At 39.6% G+C, this 17,610-nt stretch overlaps 2 protein-coding genes and 1 long non-coding RNA gene across 14 annotated transcripts; 1 reads left to right on the top strand and 2 right to left on the bottom strand.

Moving 5' to 3' along the window:
- The first annotated feature begins 25 nt into the window (after window positions 1–25).
- On the top strand, window positions 26–14,453 carry LOC107266780 (calpain-D). Of its 9 annotated transcripts, XM_025083862.1 has the most exons (17): window positions 26–515; window positions 1,000–1,400; window positions 1,471–2,843; window positions 2,919–3,152; window positions 3,232–3,926; window positions 4,019–4,055; window positions 4,151–4,476; window positions 4,557–4,899; window positions 4,968–5,146; window positions 10,906–11,135; window positions 11,208–11,421; window positions 11,506–11,831; window positions 11,903–12,127; window positions 12,206–12,280; window positions 12,421–12,443; window positions 12,804–12,836; window positions 13,645–13,781. In XM_025083862.1, the coding sequence occupies exons 1-15, from the start codon at window positions 214–216 to the stop codon at window positions 12,435–12,437; spliced, it is 4,977 nt and encodes a 1,658-aa protein (XP_024939630.1). In that variant the 5' UTR covers window positions 26–213; the 3' UTR covers window positions 12,438–12,443; window positions 12,804–12,836; window positions 13,645–13,781. The 9 variants fall into 9 exon arrangements, with proteins under 9 accessions (XP_024939630.1, XP_024939631.1, XP_024939629.1 ...); XM_025083863.1 differs by lacking the exon at window positions 12,421–12,443 and having other exon boundaries at window positions 13,645–14,453; XM_025083861.1 differs by lacking the exons at window positions 12,421–12,443; window positions 12,804–12,836 and having other exon boundaries at window positions 1,471–1,655; window positions 1,716–2,843; window positions 13,645–14,453.
- On the bottom strand, window positions 4,785–11,004 carry LOC112494189. Of its 3 annotated transcripts, none has more exons than XR_003059385.1 (4): window positions 10,888–11,004; window positions 7,571–7,631; window positions 4,995–5,138; window positions 4,785–4,924 (listed from the first exon to the last, which is right to left on the bottom strand). It is a non-coding gene; the product is annotated as an uncharacterized LOC112494189 (long non-coding RNA). The 3 variants fall into 3 exon arrangements; XR_003059383.1 differs by lacking the exon at window positions 10,888–11,004 and adding an exon at window positions 10,225–10,352; XR_003059384.1 differs by lacking the exons at window positions 7,571–7,631; window positions 10,888–11,004 and adding an exon at window positions 10,225–10,352.
- On the bottom strand, window positions 14,405–17,504 carry LOC107266783 (protein FAM114A2). 2 transcript variants are annotated; one of them, XM_015737634.2, is made up of 5 exons: window positions 16,196–17,504; window positions 15,396–15,715; window positions 15,114–15,257; window positions 14,709–15,038; window positions 14,405–14,629 (listed from the first exon to the last, which is right to left on the bottom strand). In XM_015737634.2, the coding sequence occupies exons 1-5, from the start codon at window positions 17,301–17,303 to the stop codon at window positions 14,555–14,557; spliced, it is 1,977 nt and encodes a 658-aa protein (XP_015593120.1). In that variant the 5' UTR covers window positions 17,304–17,504; the 3' UTR covers window positions 14,405–14,554. The 2 variants fall into 2 exon arrangements, with proteins under 2 accessions (XP_015593120.1, XP_015593119.1); XM_015737633.2 differs by having other exon boundaries at window positions 15,114–15,715; window positions 16,196–17,503.
- Between the last annotated feature and the right edge of the window lie 106 nt (window positions 17,505–17,610).

Below are 17,610 nucleotides of genomic sequence, written 5' to 3' on the forward strand. Positions count from 1 at the left end.
CGGCGGGCTGTCGCTAAGGCCGCGTTCTTCATGGATCAAGGAGATCCAGGTCGTCGCCGTCGTCCTCCACTGGGACTCCTACTGATTCCCGGTGGCCAGACACGCGCGTCCGTTCAAGGATCAACGAACGTAGAAGGTAGATCGGATCGGTTTTGACGGGATCGGGAAGGATAGAGATCGTAGATCTCCGGGAGCCATGACTACGCGTGGAGAATGGGCTCGATCGCTTCGGTGCTGCAGTGGCATTGCTCGGAGTGCTCTCTGATAAATCCGACCGAGAGCGCGACCTGCGCCAGGTGCGGGACACCCCGTATACGCAGCGATGAAAGACTCGGACTAAGGATCGACCTGCCAGAGGAAACCTCTTTGGAGTTCCCAAGAGACTCAGCGTCCTCGGGTTCTAGCCCGCCGACACCACCACCTCGACACAGAGTCTGTAATATTAAGCAGGACGACAGAATTCTTGCTAAAAATATAACAACGGATCGGAGCAACAACGAGACTCTCCTCCTTGGGTGAGGATCCTTCTGGTTTCCTCGACTGTATTCCATTTCTTATTCTTTATTGTTTTGTAAACACATGAGAAATATATATTTAACGTCTTTTTTTTCTTATTTTTATTTCTCTCTTGATTGTCTTTATTTGTCCCGTTTTGTTTCCCACCAGATTTTAGTGGCAGTTTTGTTTAACGTTTCCGAGCAGTTAGTATGCATCTTTTAGTGATTCGTTGAATTGATAAATACTTGTTTTTAATCAAGCACTGACGCAGTATTCGAGTCAAGATTCTATTTTAGGAAGTCCTTTCAATCGATAGTTAATTGGCTGTGCAAGCTGAAGGACGGCTTTAATAAAAGGATTATTGTTTTTAATCTATGGTAAAACGTCAAAGGATTATTGCAGGACTTATTGACACTTGTTGGCAAATCGCTATTGAATGGTTGTAATACGGGTTAATGAGTACATGTGACACATCCAATTGCTTGATTGTTCATGTTACAGGTTTGACGATAATAATTCCGCGTCGAATGTTCCAAGCAAGAAATCGCGTCGCGGTTCATGGTCAGGACAGCGGAATGACACGAAAGCGTTAAAGAGATCTTCGTCGTTGCCTTCTGTTGTATCTCAGTGGACTTGCGTCCGTTGCCTCTTGATAAATACTTCAAATTCTACACGGATCTGCACAGCCTGTGGCGGGAGTTCTTCGATAGCACAGAACCAGAAAATTCACATTGGTGTACGACGTAGTAAGCGATCCGATGTGAGAAAACCTAATGGTCTCAGAGCAGAAACCGGTGTAGATCTGGTAACCACCCTGGCATCGGGGCTGGTTGCCCGAATTCTAGATGCAGGTTCAGGAACAGTGCGCATTCCGGCGGCTGCCGACAAATCTGGAACGCGAGGTAAACTCTCATCTTCTACGGGAAAAATATTTTATTCGAGACCTTTATACCTTTTCTAATTTACATCTAGGTATGGCTCAGCTGACCAGTATAAGTCGCAGCGAACGGACCAGGTCCAACCGCGAGGAATGGACTTTACCGCCTGTCGAGACAACGGAGTCGACAACGACGCCCTACTCAGAAAGCACCGAGAGCAGTAGCCAACAGTCCCCAAAGCATCATAGTCCGTCGGTCTACGAGAGGGTGAAGTCTAAAGTCAGTCGTTCATTGTCAAATGGTTCAGTAGTACAGAAGCTGACTGAGTTGACCCTCCAGAGACCTACGAGTTTAATCGTCTCCGATGCGCACCAGGATGACACCCTCTGGAGCTGTGATAATTGCACCCTCGACAATGCGCCAGGATTGGAACAATGCGAGGCATGCGAGGCACCGCGAAGTCCTGCTCCCTGTAGCGGCGTCGTTATCAGCGTTCCTGCTTGGGAACCCAGACCGCTCTCATCCTCGGGACCGCTCTCTTACAGGAGATCCTTCTCCGAGGTGGATTCTGTCACCAACGTGACGCAAAGGAAGGCTGCCAATCGCAGGAGTCTAAACGACGAAGACCCGCCTGCAGTGCCGCCACATTCCATAGGTTTCAGTTCGAAGCCCAAATATTCTTATATAGGAATTACAGATCCTGATACACCGCCGCCATTACCAAAGAAACAAAATACCAAGTCGGCATTAGGTGCTACCAAAGCGCACAGTGAAGCCACCAGTCCGGTTGGCGAGACGTCTACTGTGAGTCCGCTTAAACGGATGTGGACTTGCCGAAAGTGTTCGTATGCCTACAATCCTTTGTGGTCGACCGGATGTGATATATGTGGGTCCTCTAGATCACCACCTTCCTTAACACAACCGAGTTTGATCACTGTTACCAAGGATGGTGCTGGTTGTCGCACGCACGTTCAGTCACCTATTGTCGTGTCCAGGGACAGCGTACGTTATATCCCACCTAAAGCAGCAACCCTGGCTACTGCCGAATCTGACCTAGACGAGCAGATAGAATCACCCTCACCAGCCTGGACGTGTAAGAAATGTACCTTACTTAATGCTGCTACCAGGACCACCTGCGAAGCCTGTGGAGGCTCCAAATTACGTAGTGTGTCGCATCTGGAGGATCCAACATTAAGGAAGGGTGAAAGCTGGGTCTGTCCATCTTGCACATTAAGAAATCCATTGACTTCACAAAATTGCAATGCCTGCAAGAATGTCGCTGGCTTCCTCGATGTACCTAGAGATAATAGGGTATCTGGACAAAGGAGTCCAAGTCCTAGATTAGCGTGTCCGTCGGCTGTGAGTTCTAGAGCTGTCACACCAAGGCACAGGAACTCTGTCAGGAGGAATGGATCAGGTGCTGGTGACAAGAGACACTCCAAGTCCAAGGATTCCGTTTTAACTCAAGTAAGTTCTGCGCGATCAACGTGGAGCAATTCTTCTGAAACTATTTCTAGGCAATACTCACAATTCTGATTTCAGTGGCAGTGTAAACTGTGTACTTATGAAAACAAAAGCACAAACGGCAGCTGTGAAATGTGCCAAAGCTCGAAGACGCTGTCACAAGTTCCAGGTGATAGACTGCGTCTAAGTGAACCTGGTACCAGCACCCTTAGAATACAGCGACAAGAAAGTGTCGTCATGGAGAACCTTAGGCAGATCGAAGAAAGGGAAGCCCTTGAAAAATGGGAGAGGATTGTTCGATACTGCAAAGAGGTATTCCTCAACGAATAATTTTCCTAATTGATCATACTACTATTTTATTTAAAACGTTTTTCCATTTTTCTTCGTCCAGACCAATGAACCGTTTGTGGATGATTCCTTTCCACCAGCACCGAAGTCCCTGTACTATAATCCTGCCGATACAAAGGACAACCACGTCGTCCAATGGAGGCGACCTCATCAAATAAACGTCGATTCTAGCGTCGATTCTAAACTCCCTTGGGCAGTCTTCAGGACGCCCTTACCTTCGGACATTTCTCAGGGTGTTCTTGGAAATTGTTGGCTACTCTCGGCATTGGCCGTCCTGGCCGAGAGTGACGAGCTCGTGAGGAGGGTTCTGGTTATGAGGGAGACCTGTCCAGAAGGTGCCTATCAAGTGAGACTGTGCAAGGATGGCAAATGGATCACTGTCCTCGTAGATGACTTGCTACCCTGCGACAAAAGGGGTCATCTCGTTTATTCTCAGGCTAAGAGAAAACAACTCTGGGTACCGCTTATCGAGAAAGCCGTTGCTAAAATTCATGGATGCTACGAGGCTTTGGTTTCCGGTCGTGCTATAGAAGGTTTAGCTACCCTGACAGGTGCGCCTTGTGAAAGTGTACCCTTGCAACCTTCAGCCCTACCCAGTGAGGATGAATTGGACAAGGACCTCATCTGGGCGCAGCTACTCTCATCCAGACAAGCCATGTTTCTTATGGGTGCCAGTTGCGGCGGGGGTAATATGAAGGTGGACGAAGAGGAGTACCAAAGAAAGGGCTTACGACCAAGGTAGACACTAGGAGAAAAAAGAGAATGATAGAACGTTGTCTAAATATCAATTTTATTTAATCCTAATGGCGCAATCTGTTTTTTGATTCCAGACACGCGTACTCTGTTCTCGATGTACGCGACGTACAGGTAAGTTCTCAAGGATAATCCGACAAGGATAGCAGTACCATGTTAGACAGCGTCTAAGGGCGATTTCGAAAGGCTGGACCTGATGTCTTTGGCAGGGAATACGATTGCTGCGACTGCGAAATCCTTGGGGCCACTACAGTTGGAAGGGGGACTGGTCGGATGACAGTCCAATATGGACTCCGCAGTTACGCGAGATGCTAATGCCCCATGGTGCTTCCGATGGCGTCTTCTGGATATCCTTTGACGACGTCCTCAAGTACTTTGACTGCATCGACATCTGCAAGACACGAGTGGGCTGGAGCGAGGTCAGACTACGCGGGACACTGCCACCATTATCATCCTTGCGGCACTTATCATGCGTCCTGTTAACCGTCCTGGAACCAACCGAGACTGAATTCACATTATTCCAGGAAGGTCAAAGGTAACTTAGACAATATTAAAAAAAAGACAATCTGAACAGTTATCTGTTCCTATAATCAATGCATCATGGAATTCTTCCAGAAACTCAGAGAAGTCTCAACGTTCACAGCTAGATCTCTGTGTAGTTGTATTTCGCACCAGGTCACCAGCTGCTCCAGAAGTCGGTCGTCTGGTAGAACACAGCAAGCGACAAGTTCGCGGTTTCGTCGGCTGCCACAAAATGCTGGAACGCGATCTATATATCGTAGTTTGTCTCGCTTTTAATCACTGGCACACAGGAATGGAGGACACCTCCAGTTATCCAGAGTACGTCCTGGCCATCCACAGCTCGAAGAGGTTGCTCGTCGAGCAGATCTCACCACCAGCATTCGTCCTAGCTGACGCGATTATTAGCCTCACCTTGGCCAAAGGACAGCGACACGAAGTAAGGAGTCACTAGAAATAACAGTCTTCAGAAATAGTCATGTCGAAACTAATGGACATCTTCATCAGGGTAGGGAAGGTATGACAGCATATTACTTGACCAAAGGATGGGCCGGGCTAGTCGTCATGGTCGAAAATCGTCACGTGAACAAATGGATCCACGTTAAATGTGACTGTCACGAGAGTTACAACGTGGTCTCCACCAGAGGACAGCTCAGGACTGCCGACAGTGTTCCACCACTTCATAGGTAAGTCCAAAAGGAGACAGATAAACAGAAATACAATATTTTGATGCATTCTCCTTCTACTTGAAACGTATGTTAAGTCCCGTATACGTTTTCAGACAAGTGATCATAGTGTTAACACAACTAGAAGGCAGCGGTGGCTTCTCTATAGCTCATCGTCTGACGCACAGACTTGCAAACAGTGGAAATTTACACGACTGGGGTCCACCCGATACTCAGCATTGTCCGCAAATTGATACCCAGGTCGAAGGTCTACATAGTCCCCGTTTAATAACGTGAAAAGTGTCTAATGACGAAGACATAACTCGGGAATACTTCACAAGAGTCATTTGCTGAATGGATATAATACAAAGTCCATAAAAATAAAAGCAAAAACGTCATCGTTGTTGTTCATCGTGAACAAAGAAGATTCTTGTCTGTCACGAAGCTCCATCTCGAAGAGTTCGTTGATGATGACTGATGAAAAACGATACAATAAGATCTAAAGCATTGAATTCAACGTGAAAAGCCATTTGAATGGAACACGTGAACATAGATTATAATCGTCCTAAAATCGTCGTCAATATTCTATAATATTCATTGAACTTCCTGGAAATAACATTAAACGGGACCCCGATGCGGACTATGATCTAATTTTAATTTGGTGCAGCAATTAAAATGCTCACCACTTAATGCGATACAATAATTAACATTTTGTTACCTAAATATAAACATGTGCGTAATATTTGAAGGCAACAGTTGCAGTGATATTATATTTTGATCTCGTAACAAGAAAAGAAAAACAGACAACGGAGCGTCGCCATGTCTAATCAGCGTTATGACAAAAAAATCTTTTCAACTGATAAGACTTGCACATCGACAATACGTGCATAATGAATTATTATTAAAGCAAATCGTCACTTTAATTCAACATGGCGATTCTAAACTTTAATCCAAGAGTGAATACGAAGAAACAGGAAAAGAAATGACGGAAATTTCTGCGCGCTGTAATACGAAAGAAAGGCTAATTATTTTCTCAACGTAATAAATAAGTGTCCAGCGAATAAATGACAGAAGTTAACGAGCATCGCTGATATAAATATATATAAATATAAATATACACTAATTGTAAATGCAACAACAAAACTAGGGATCATTAGAAGAGTGTGATAATCGTGTACGCGTTGTTCTTTGGAATTGCTTAGTGAACCTAGGATCGAACACGTGTCGAACTGTATTTTCTGAATTTTATTATTTTAATGAACAAAGGACGATCGTACTTAGATTCTTTTTTCGTTACCTGATCGATACATTTGTTCTTTTACTGTCTCTCACTTTTCTTATCTAATTCTTGTCAATTTTCATACAAGCTAAATTAATCACGTGTATTCACTGGAAAATATTAATTGAATCCAGCGCCAACATTCATTTCCATTCATTCCTGTACGACAAACTCAACGTACAGCGTTCCAGCGTATATAAAAATATCGAATGGCATTTATCACATAGATTTAATTCGATTGCTGTACCTTTGCATTTTTAATTGTAATAAGTCGTTCCCGAAGGAACCTCAAAGATTTTATTCGCGTCTTTTTTTAAAAAACCGGCGTCTAATTTATTATCGTTACATTAACTAAAAATCATTGTTTTCATTAGTCTATGTATAATTTCATATCTTTTTTCTTTTAATTGTTTTTTTTTAATAACTGTTAATTTACCACCCTCACAACACAATTCCTATGAATATACCGCATGTACTCCTACGACAGGCTCGCGTAGCAATTATAATGCCAGCTATCGATATTCTCCGCGAAATAAGGAAAAGTGAATGTCACGGATTAAATGTCATACTGCCATATTACAGTGCGTGCGTGAGTGCGTGCGTTTTAAATTCCCTATCGCATCGATCAATCTCAATGGCACACAGAAGAATTACACGAGGATAGATCTGATCGTGGTCGTCGGAGTTTCGTCGAGATCGACCTATAAGAAAAAAACAATTTTTTGTCTCTGCGCCCTATGTAAATTAAATACGCGGTGACGTGACAATATTTAAAAAAAACAGGAGAAAGAAAATGCTACGAGTAGCCGACCGGATTTTTTGCGCCATTAAAAAAAAAAGGAAAAAAACAATTTTATGAGATAACTTGAAAGCTCTGTCCCCGTACATCCAAATCATTCTAGTCATCGGTGTAACTTATTTTTATCATTTACGACAAAACCAAAGATAATACCACGAATAGATGAATGAATGAACGGTTGTATCTATGGGTATAGCAAATGTGTGTAAGAGTACGGGGATGGTGATTACTCAGAGTATTATTATTATTATTGCTGTTATCAAATAGAAAAAAATTTCTCAAATATGCATTATCATTTTTGCGAAAGAAAACCGTAATCGTCTGCGTCTGGCCTAAACCGAGATATAACGGTAGTTTTTAGACGTACCTTTAATCGTTCACCCTAAACGTGGCATCTGGGCGTCTACGTTTGTCTAAGATCGCGAAAGCTGAAATACGTATAAGGAATAAAGAAGTAAACTGAAATAAAGATAATTGTCATTTTGTGCGGAACAATTCGTTGTACTGCAGGTTTTTACCGGGGAAACAATGGTGGCCGTTGCTTGCGGTAATTTCTGAATTGAGTGGCCTTCGTTTTTTCAAAGAGAGAGAGAGAGAGAGAGATAAAAAGGAATAATGAGAGAATGAGAGTATGAAAGATTAAGCTTATAAAAGAAAAAACAGACCTGATTATCAATGAAAATTTTATTTGATTGACGGATGACAGAATTTTGAAAAGGGAGTCAACGAGACTCGAAACACGTAATACGATACACGCATAATGATTATTAATGTAATTGAAGTAAATGACGAAGGATTACTGTCCGAGCTTTTATGGACTTTGTTGAATTTTGTTGTATTTTTTTATCACTCTTATCGTAGAATTAGTTATATATGTATATAATAGAGCGCAGCTATACAGTCGAATTCGAAATATTATTGATGAGCTGACCGCCGGTGCCATATAAAAAGTAAAGAAAAAGAAAAAAAGAAAGAATGATGCAAAAGAGAGTAAATTGAATATTTAGAGATCTATAAAGCCGATAATGATCACATAATAATTTTTTAGACGACCTGTCCCGTCGCTATCTTGTGAGCTATCCGTGGATCTTGTTTCCCTTTTTTTTCCACTCCGAACAACAAGAGCAACAACAGGAAGAAAGAAGAAAATTCTATTTTACATATTGCATAGCCAGTGAGAAAAATAATATAAAGCTGTTCTACGTGTAATACTCAATCAAGCCGCGGTAATCTTGCCGATGTAAAATGGAGTCGTTCAAAAGAAAAAAATACTCAATCGCCCAAGCAATGAAGAGAAGAAAAATTATTTTTTTTTTCAAATCCAACAATGTCGTAAACGACTTCATGTACGATCGGCAGGTTAAGTAGTAATACTTGCACAACATTAGAAAGCGGAAAAATTAGCATGTTCGTCGGCGTCTGAATATTTTAGCGGTAAAAAGCGTGGATTTGAAGGTCTTTAGTGATGATACGAAAGTGACAGCAAAAAAAGAGAGAAATAATTGTGACAAAGGAAAAAGACAAATATTCCATTTGTACATAAGGAAACGTAAGAGAAATATTTATACTATACAAAAGAGGGTGACAAAGATGGCCGCGCGCACACATTGCTTGTGAGTTTACGTTTCGAATTGATTTGCATGCGCTTTTCATCGTCGCTGTCGTCGCAGCGTTAAACTATGCAGTAACAATTAATGGTAATTATATAACGAAGTTAGTAATATACATTTGAAATAAAGATACGAACGATATATCCGAGCTGTCTGTTAAAAATTATACATTCAGAACCGTACACGTGGTGTGTGTGTAGATCGAGTGATTGTTTTGTTTGTTTTGATTTTTTTTTCTTCAATTTATTAAAACCAAAATTTTAACGCTAATGGCATATTAGTAGGATTCGATAAACGGATTGGTCGGATTTACCGTAAAAATACCTAGGCATATTATATTCTTAATATATGAAGTAAAAAATTAAAAAGGTGTCTCATTGTATTTGTATGATAGAGAATAATAATTACGGTGTCATTTCATTGTCATTGAGGAATTCATTAACACTGTAAATGATACTGCGTAAGGGGTGCTTTCTAAACTGTACGGAGTCATAGAAAAATGTGTAATTGTTGATCGGGAAGCCGCGACGGCGGGCTATAAAAAATGACGTCGATATGAAATATGATGTATGACGAGAGTTTAAATTGCAAGAGCTGGATACTTCTATAAGGATGCGCCTTCTCTTGTGTGAATTATTAGTCGTGGGATGTTATATTATTTGTCAGATTAATCAATAGAAAGATAATACTCTCTCTCTCCGCCATGAATTTAGAAACACCCTGTACGAACTCGAACCAGCAATCAACTTTGTGATAGTCTGTGTAATGATCTGACAAACTTTACTGAATTAATTCCCTTTTCTATGGATAAAAGTGTCTAATTAATTAAAACTACTTAAGGAGCGATTCTGGTTTGGAGCGCTAAAAATACGTGGGATTTGATAACTTTTTTATTTGTTACAAAAATATTCCGTCTATTCATTTTTTATTTTGCAGGGAAGATTTGTAAAAATATCGAGGCAATTTTCACTTTATTTTGACGCTATAGCGTCAATCTGAGTGCAAGCAAAAGATTTTAAAATTTTAGGATTAAGAACGATTTTTGCATGAAAATTAGCTGCGTCAGTAATTTGGGGTCATAAAGTACACCCTCATGTTCTTCGTGAAATTCATTCAAGGACGCTTCTTCATTTTTTGTAACAAGTCGAAATTCTTTAGTGGCCTCCGCGTTCAGTCTGATAACCAGGCACACGCCGCACACTTGGATTTATAATTGTGCTGTGTAACGGTTAACGGCCTGCGACTTTGCCAAGTTTTGGAATTGCAACGAACTATTTTAAAAAACATTCTTAAGACTTCAAACTTTAAGAAAAATGTGTAAAATCGTTTTTTTTGACTCGACAAACCAGAAGCTACCCTTAATTGCATAACGCAAAAGGACAGAAACACATATATATCAAATATTTATTACCATATTATAAAGTGATATCCAGATTGTGTTGTTCCCCTGATTTGTATCATGTAGGCACGTTTAATAATAAATCGGAATATTATCTAAACTCTGTCTAGTTTTATCTATTATCAATCAGTAGATTTTAGGTACAACAGGCATTTGCCACATGTTGTTTAAATATTATACTCTTATGTGAATTTAGTTTTTAGTTCTTTTTTTATTTAGTTACGTCTACTATGAAACATTCTAGGTTTTCGACTTTCCTCGACTAAACTCGGGAAATTTCGGTCCCCACTTTATTCCTTCGTTATAAGCTACATTCCCTCTGTGAGTCCCTCTTCGAAGCATACGTTTATAGTTTTATATTAACGTTGACTAGCAATACTCCATTGAGTACTTACAATTAGGTGCAGGAAAAAGAGGGAAAGGACGTATGCTATATGATACCGAGCAATGCGCAGCAACGAAAAGTTACTCGATATTTTTAATGTGTGCTTGTATGCGTCGAGTCCGTACAGTTGTGTAAAATTAGTAAACATTTTTGCAAAAAATCAGTTGTTACGGAAAATATAAAAAATTGTACAGTATGGCATCGTCAGGTTTTGGTTTTGGAGGCGGCACTGTTACGTGAGTTTCATTATTATATGTAGACGTCTCTTAACCTCTTTGAATCTGATTTACCTGGTTTTTGGATTTTAGATTTGCTATGCCAGCTACATCTGTCCAGTCTCAAGCTTCTAGCTCATTTCTTGGAGGTGGTACAACTACTACTACCCCAAGTCTTTTTGGTACACCAGCATCTTCAGTGGGTACAGTTACTGGACTTAATTTTGGTTCATCGACAACTTCTACTGGCTTAAATTTTGGAGCTCCAACTAGTACGCCTGCTACTGGAGGACTGAATTTTGGATCTGTTGCAACTACTACCCGTAATGTTATATCATATACATTTTCGACTTGTTAAAGTGGAAAGCAGGAAAATAAGACATTTTTTATTGCAGCGTCTCTGTTTGGGAGTAGTTCTGGTGGACTTTTTGGTGCAAAGCCAACAACTGCAATACCTGCTACCACAATCCCTCCTACTGCAAGCAAAGGTCTTGGTGGCTTAGATGTTTCTGCTACTAGTAAAGGACTTTCTCAGGGTAGTAATAGTCCCACTGCTGCTAAAGAAAACTTAATACCACATGAGCTAATGCTAACAATTGAAAGTTTCAAGTAAGTTATTCTTTATGAATTTAGTTAGAATCCATGAAACGTCACCACAACAGATACAGTTAATTATAGTTAAATAATTAAAAGGGAATTTGTGAAAACACAAAAGGCGATCGCGTCAGACATAGCTAGAGGCTCAGCAAAACCTCTGGATCGTTGTGCAGAGGACACAGCCTCCCTGATGGAGATCCTGACGACATTAGCTGGCTCAGTACAACGCGATCGTTCATTAGCTGATAAATTAAAACAAGATACGGCAAAGGCACTGCAGTATGAAAACAGTACACCCTTACAATTCTTTACGGAATTGGCTGATAGTTTCGAACATGATCTGATGTTATTTAGATCACAAATAGAATCGACGGAGAAACTTATTCAGACAATGGTAGCGCCAAGGACACTAACACCTCAAGGTTTGTGTTTATTACAAAAATAATCACAATAAATGACGAGTTAGAAATACCTTATTTTTTCGAATTTTCAGAACTCACTATGGCAATGAGCAAGTTGCACGAATCACTTATAGCTGTAGCTGGTAGACTACAGGAAGTACACTCAAAAGTAGAACAACAAAAGGAACAATACCTAAAATTCAGAAGATCTTTCTTGCACGATTCTACTAACGTGTTTGAAGATGCAAGGTCTAGTGAAAAGATTAATAGAAGCAATATTGGAAGAATTACTAGCGGTCCCACGCCTTTTGGTACAGGTAAAATGATTCCAAATTTTTATTTATACATATTTTCGCCTTACAATGATAATACTTATACTGTCTCCATCGTTTTAGGTAATAAAAGCTTCTTATCGTCCACAACTTTAAACACCGGTCGAGCACCAAGTTATGGGACGCCAAATCCTTTAGGTAAATAGTGGTAAGATTTCGTCCTATGAAAATCTGTATAATCACTCACATATGCATTCACAACCAACCTAAAAAATCCCTTAAAGATGTATTTTTATCTGTCGTTATATAACTGTCCCATATACGTGTCCTACATTTAGGTCTTGCGTGGATCTAGTGTGAGGTAGAAATTACTAACATATAACACTTTTATAAAGCATAAGAGTTCACGGACGTCAAATCCATGGTGGGAGATGCACAGAGTACTTAAAGAAGATAGTAAGATTAATTTATCCAAATTATCTTATTAACACGTCCGCTAGCTCTGGCTAATCCTTAACGTTATATTCTACATCCCTGCTAGCTAGTTAATATCAAAAATCTGTTAGATACCGATGACAAGTTATACCAACTATCGTACATCACATATAATAATGTCAGATGCTTATAGTTTCTATATCTTCCACCGACACCTTTAGAAAATTTATTGTACGCACTACCGTTTAGACTACGATTATTTGATTTTTCTGTTTTGCCTTTGCAGGGAAAATATAATGGCCGTATTTTAGTTCTTAAGGTATTGAAACTTTTAATATCGTTTATTTGTGTTGTCTGTTAAATCTGGGAAAGAAATTTTGGGGGCTTGCAAAGACCCATTGCCTTGACTAATATTCTTCAAACGTGATTTACGTACAATAATCGGTATCCAACTATATTCATTTTATCATGTACGAACTACCATTATGGGATCAAGTAACTGTTTACCTATGTTTTCGGTATGTTTCACAAACTCTTGTATCATTTTTAAAAATGTCACGATTAAGCTAACTTATCTCGTGCATTCAACTAACAAAAATTAACCGAATGTTTCCCCACCAGCATCCACGGATAGTGGCCCGGGATTCAATAACCAATTAAAATACAATCTATCATTCGCTAATATCACGTGCACAAAACATTAGCGTGCTAATAATTTGTGCTGTTTAATATATCGCTTTATTCCTCATGCGTGCTTTATATGCTATTTTTCTTACTTTTAACATAAAATATATTTTTGTTTTAATTATAAAATCAGTATAAAACGCAATAAAATAATTATACGTCACTTCTCGATACTTTGAACGTTACAAATCGTCCAACAATCTGTTGAGATTAAATTGTTTGCTAGTCAACAATGATTTATTTTGTTCGAATCACTTATCGCTCACGGCACGTTTGCGTGCTGTGTATCATTGTGGCTGTAGAATATTTTATTTTTACAAAAATAAATGACCGGATTCCTATACTTTTACATTTGCTTTTTTAGTCCTGGCCATTACCGCGTGACTATATAAAGCAAATAGTTATTTTATTGCATCGTGAGAATGTACATAAAATTGTTCCAGCCTGGGGAAGCGCCGCGCCAATACAATCAGCCACAAATATCTCCATTGGAACCGCTATGAAACCACCTACTGCCAGTTTGAATTTTAATCCACCAGCAAATCTAACGGCGCCTCTTGGAGCTACAGATACCAGTTCGAGTTTTCAGCTTCAAAAACCACCAGTTGGAAATAAACGAGGGAAACACTGAGTAAATTAATACACACACTTTGCGTGCAAGTTATTGAACAGTTTTTTAATTTTTTTCTACGCTTTTTTCTTGTATTCGATGCCAATTCGTGGCCTTATCTTCGTCATCCTTATCACCCTGGCAGATTTAATGCCTTCGTAATGGTTGCTATGCAAAAACATTTATTTTTTGTTACAATTAGGTTTTCATACTTTTCAATCGCTATGGAACATGTTTATGACATGCACCATTACATTCTTGAATTTATATTGAGAACTCATGTCTGTTGTGTTTTCTCTTTGTTCTAACTACACGATATTTTTATTCTCGTGTGTCATATTCTCCTATAACGGAATTAATCGTTATCGCGTTTAGAGCGTAAATAGAAAATAAGCTTATCTTGACTGTCATTCTTCTTATCGTGACAGATAGTTCGTAAGGAAGTATGTTTTATAGAATATTTTGTCATCGCGACAGGTATGTGTCTAAAGAAATTGTGAAATAAGTTATTCTCTCCGAATATACTTCTCCGTGTATTATTGTCTATTTTTAAAAAACTAATGATTATTGGGTAAAAAAACTTGAAACACATATTTGATTAGTAAATTAACTGTTTTATAATAAATTATTTCAAGGATCCAACGTTTGATACGAATACAACTTTTTTTGTATAAACTCTACTGTTTGTGGTATTAAAAAAAGTATAAATGAAGTGTAATACATAGTATGAGTTAAAATTTGCTCTAAATGGCACCGACTTGAACAATTGGTATTAATAATTTAAACGCATCTTGGATGTATGAACTAGCATTTGCGGCCTGAAACAAATACAATCAAAAAACAATGTAACACAAACACTTTAATTTATAGTTAAATCACCTGATAAAGAATACTCACCTCCAAGAAAATTGTTGTAATGTTTGCATGTATTGATTGGGGCTTTTCGGCTGTTTTTGCTAATTCGTTTAGATGCGTTGAGAATAAATTCGCAACGATTCCGATTTGACTGGAAAGAATTTGTGTCAACTGTACTAAAGCATCCGCTTCGTTCACGGTGCTTCTGTGTTCCTTAATTAAAAGTAACTCGGCTGTTTTATGGAACCTCTCCACTGAAAAGGCTGTGAATCGTGCTAGAGTCGACACAGCATGTTGAAAGATTTCACGATCCAAAGGAGGCGAATCAGTTGAAGAAGATAAAGTTAAATAAGACCTGGTTTCCTCCCATATCTGGAAATAAAATAGCAATTGTAGAATTTAATTTATTTTACTTCGAATGTATTGGATCGATTGAAATTATCTTACATCAAGGAGTTTATCACAGGATACATCAATACCCAGATCCTTACAAGCATCCTTAAGTCGCTGCTTCAAATCCTTTTCATGATCCTCATCTTCCTCATTCTCGTCGCCAAGATCACACAGTTCCTTCACTTCTTCTAATGTTTCCTGGAGAGAATTTAATTCATCTGCATCCAAATTCATCAAACGCTGCTGTATCTTTATGTTACTCTGTTTCGATAGCATTTCTAAAGCCTCCAGATGTACCAGACCTTGATAGTCATCGAACAGACTTTCAAAGTGTACCTTTCGAGCTATTTCCCTTTCCTCTAATGTCTTTTCCTCAACTTCTGCTTTCTCTTTAGCTTCTCTAAGCATCTGAGATAGTATAGGCTTATCGGTTTCGTTCATAAAAAAAGCTCTTTTTTTCTTCAATCCTGGATCTCCTTCCTGGAGAACTTCCATAGTCTTCTTGCCAATAGTTTCCAAGGTATCCAAACCACCATTAATTACTTTGGTACCAGTAGACTCTACCAGCTTAGTAATGGACGAGACACCAGATATAAGATTGCCAAAACCAAAGGTGCTCTGAGATTGGGTTTCTTCAACATCTTTGATTTCATTATCTGAAATAATGATTGCCACTTTTAATACACGTTTAGCCTGTAAAAAACCTTTCATTTCTCAAGTGCATTATATGTGTCTCAATTCTTTGTAACAATTTCTGCTGCATAGTCGAGATATGAATCACGCAAAGTTCGGAACGATCAACGCTCGTTGGCATTGCAATTAAGTGAGTCATGTAGCAATTTACCAATTAGTTTGTCCTACACACTATGGTAAATTACGATGTAAACGTAAACTCAAGGCTAGTTGCGGTCTGTTAAATACGTCCCTGTCGCCAAATGCCACTCAGGCCAATTTATTATCCGAAACAAAGTATGTTTATGGTCATATATGAAAGTGACTGTGACTAGACAGACATCAATTTTAAATTGGGATAATTTCTATTCATTGTAATCTCTACACAAACGTCACCTTAGCATAAATATTATTTAGTGCAGTGATAGTTTTTACTTATAAATTCATATAATAAGGAATAATACCAGTTGTTTCGGTCTCTACAAGATGCTCCTCTTTTGCCAATTCTGCTGGGTCTGGAACACCAATACTTTCTTCGAGCAAACTCAACCCATGACTGACATGACTACTTAATGTGGATACTCCAGCGCTAGCTGTATTTAATAATGAACTGACACCCCAGTTACCCCATCCACCCCATCCGGATGTATTTTCCTGACTTTGTCCTACTAAAGACAGTTTTTCCAAGACAGGTTGAATTTTTAGCTCCGTTAACTCATCAGGGATTTGTATGTTGTCGTCCATTCCTTCCCAGCCATCAGATGTAAATACTTCTTTAAATTTTTTATTTGATTTTAACTCTTCTGGGATTTCCATGCCATCGATGGTCTCGCAGCCTTCCCAGCATTCTTGTACATTTGCTGGTTTCGTAGGATGATCCCATGCACTGTCCCATTGCACCGGTTTTGCATCTTTTATAATATCATCTACTGCGGGTATATGCTCGATACCTTCCCAGCATTCTTCTATTAAAGGTACCTCCTTTCCTTCAGCGAGAGCTTTTTGTCTAATTTGATCTGGAGTAGTAGCTGCTATCAGAGCAGGCTTATCAACATTCTCTGTTGATATTTTAGAACCTAATTTCTTAATACCCATCTCTTTTGGCTCCTTAGGCTTCTTAAGCCTCTGAGTTCGTTCCCTCGTACTCGCACCAGATTCTACACTAGGCTTCTCTGAACTAGGCTCATCCTTTACCGCAGCCACTATTGGTTCTTCATCAGTCTTTGCTTTATCTTCTCCTTCATTCTGAAAACATGTCTGAACAACTTGTCCAGCAGAGTCCTGATCAACTGTAGCTTCAATTTTCGTATCAGTAGTTGATCTTTCCAAAGATTTATTCCTAGCTAACGTCGCAGGGGAATTTTCAGGTGCAACCGCATCTGTCCCAGATCGTGGCCCAAGTGCTTTATTGGTCTTAACCGGAGCTTGAACAACACCAGCGAATTCTGTATCATCATCAGACTCAGAGTCGACAACCGTCGGTATCCTGGCAGTCACTCTCCTAGAATACATTCCACGAACATCCAGCTCTTCATCAGCGCTTTCAAAGTCATCACTCTCCGAGGTCGCCATCGTTCTTCGTACTGTTCAACGACGCCGAACACTCTCGCACCACCAAGTCGCCTTGTTCTTTCGTGCGATCAAATACCGTTGTAGTTTTGACAAATTTATAAAAGTCGGATTCTTTCTTTTTTTTTTACATCACACATCTCATCCGTGCTCCACGCACATATGCCAAACGAAATAGTCACGTGGACAGGTCCGCCAGTGTAGATGCGACGTAAAAATCATACGCTGTCGTGGCAAGCTTTTAAAGCGCATGCGAGTATGGCAGAAGAGGGGGAATTTTCTTGTGCAGGGCCGTCATGTTTAAACCAAG

The sequence above is a fragment of the Cephus cinctus genome, unplaced genomic scaffold (assembly GCF_000341935.2).
Source record: "Cephus cinctus unplaced genomic scaffold, Ccin1 Ccin1_scaffold0330, whole genome shotgun sequence".
In the NCBI taxonomy this organism is placed as follows: domain Eukaryota; kingdom Metazoa; phylum Arthropoda; class Insecta; order Hymenoptera; family Cephidae; genus Cephus; species Cephus cinctus.

Excerpts from the sequence above, each read along its gene's own strand:
- LOC107266780 (XM_025083860.1), top strand. The coding sequence starts at position 214 with ATGGGCTCGATCGCTTCGGTGCTGCAGTGGCATTGCTCGGAGTGCTCT. Across the intron at positions 3,153-3,231 it reads TTGTTCGATACTGCAAAGAG|ACCAATGAACCGTTTGTGGA; the intron begins GTATTCCTCAAC and ends TTCTTCGTCCAG. Across the intron at positions 4,056-4,150 it reads TCGATGTACGCGACGTACAG|GGAATACGATTGCTGCGACT; the intron begins GTAAGTTCTCAA and ends TGTCTTTGGCAG.
- LOC107266783 (XM_015737633.2), bottom strand. The coding sequence starts at position 17,303 with ATGGCGACCTCGGAGAGTGATGACTTTGAAAGCGCTGATGAAGAGCTG. Across the intron at positions 15,716-16,195 it reads TGTAGAGACCGAAACAACTG|ATAATGAAATCAAAGATGTT; the intron begins GTATTATTCCTT and ends TCATTATTTCAG. Across the intron at positions 15,039-15,113 it reads CCTGTGATAAACTCCTTGAT|ATATGGGAGGAAACCAGGTC; the intron begins GTAAGATAATTT and ends TTTTATTTCCAG.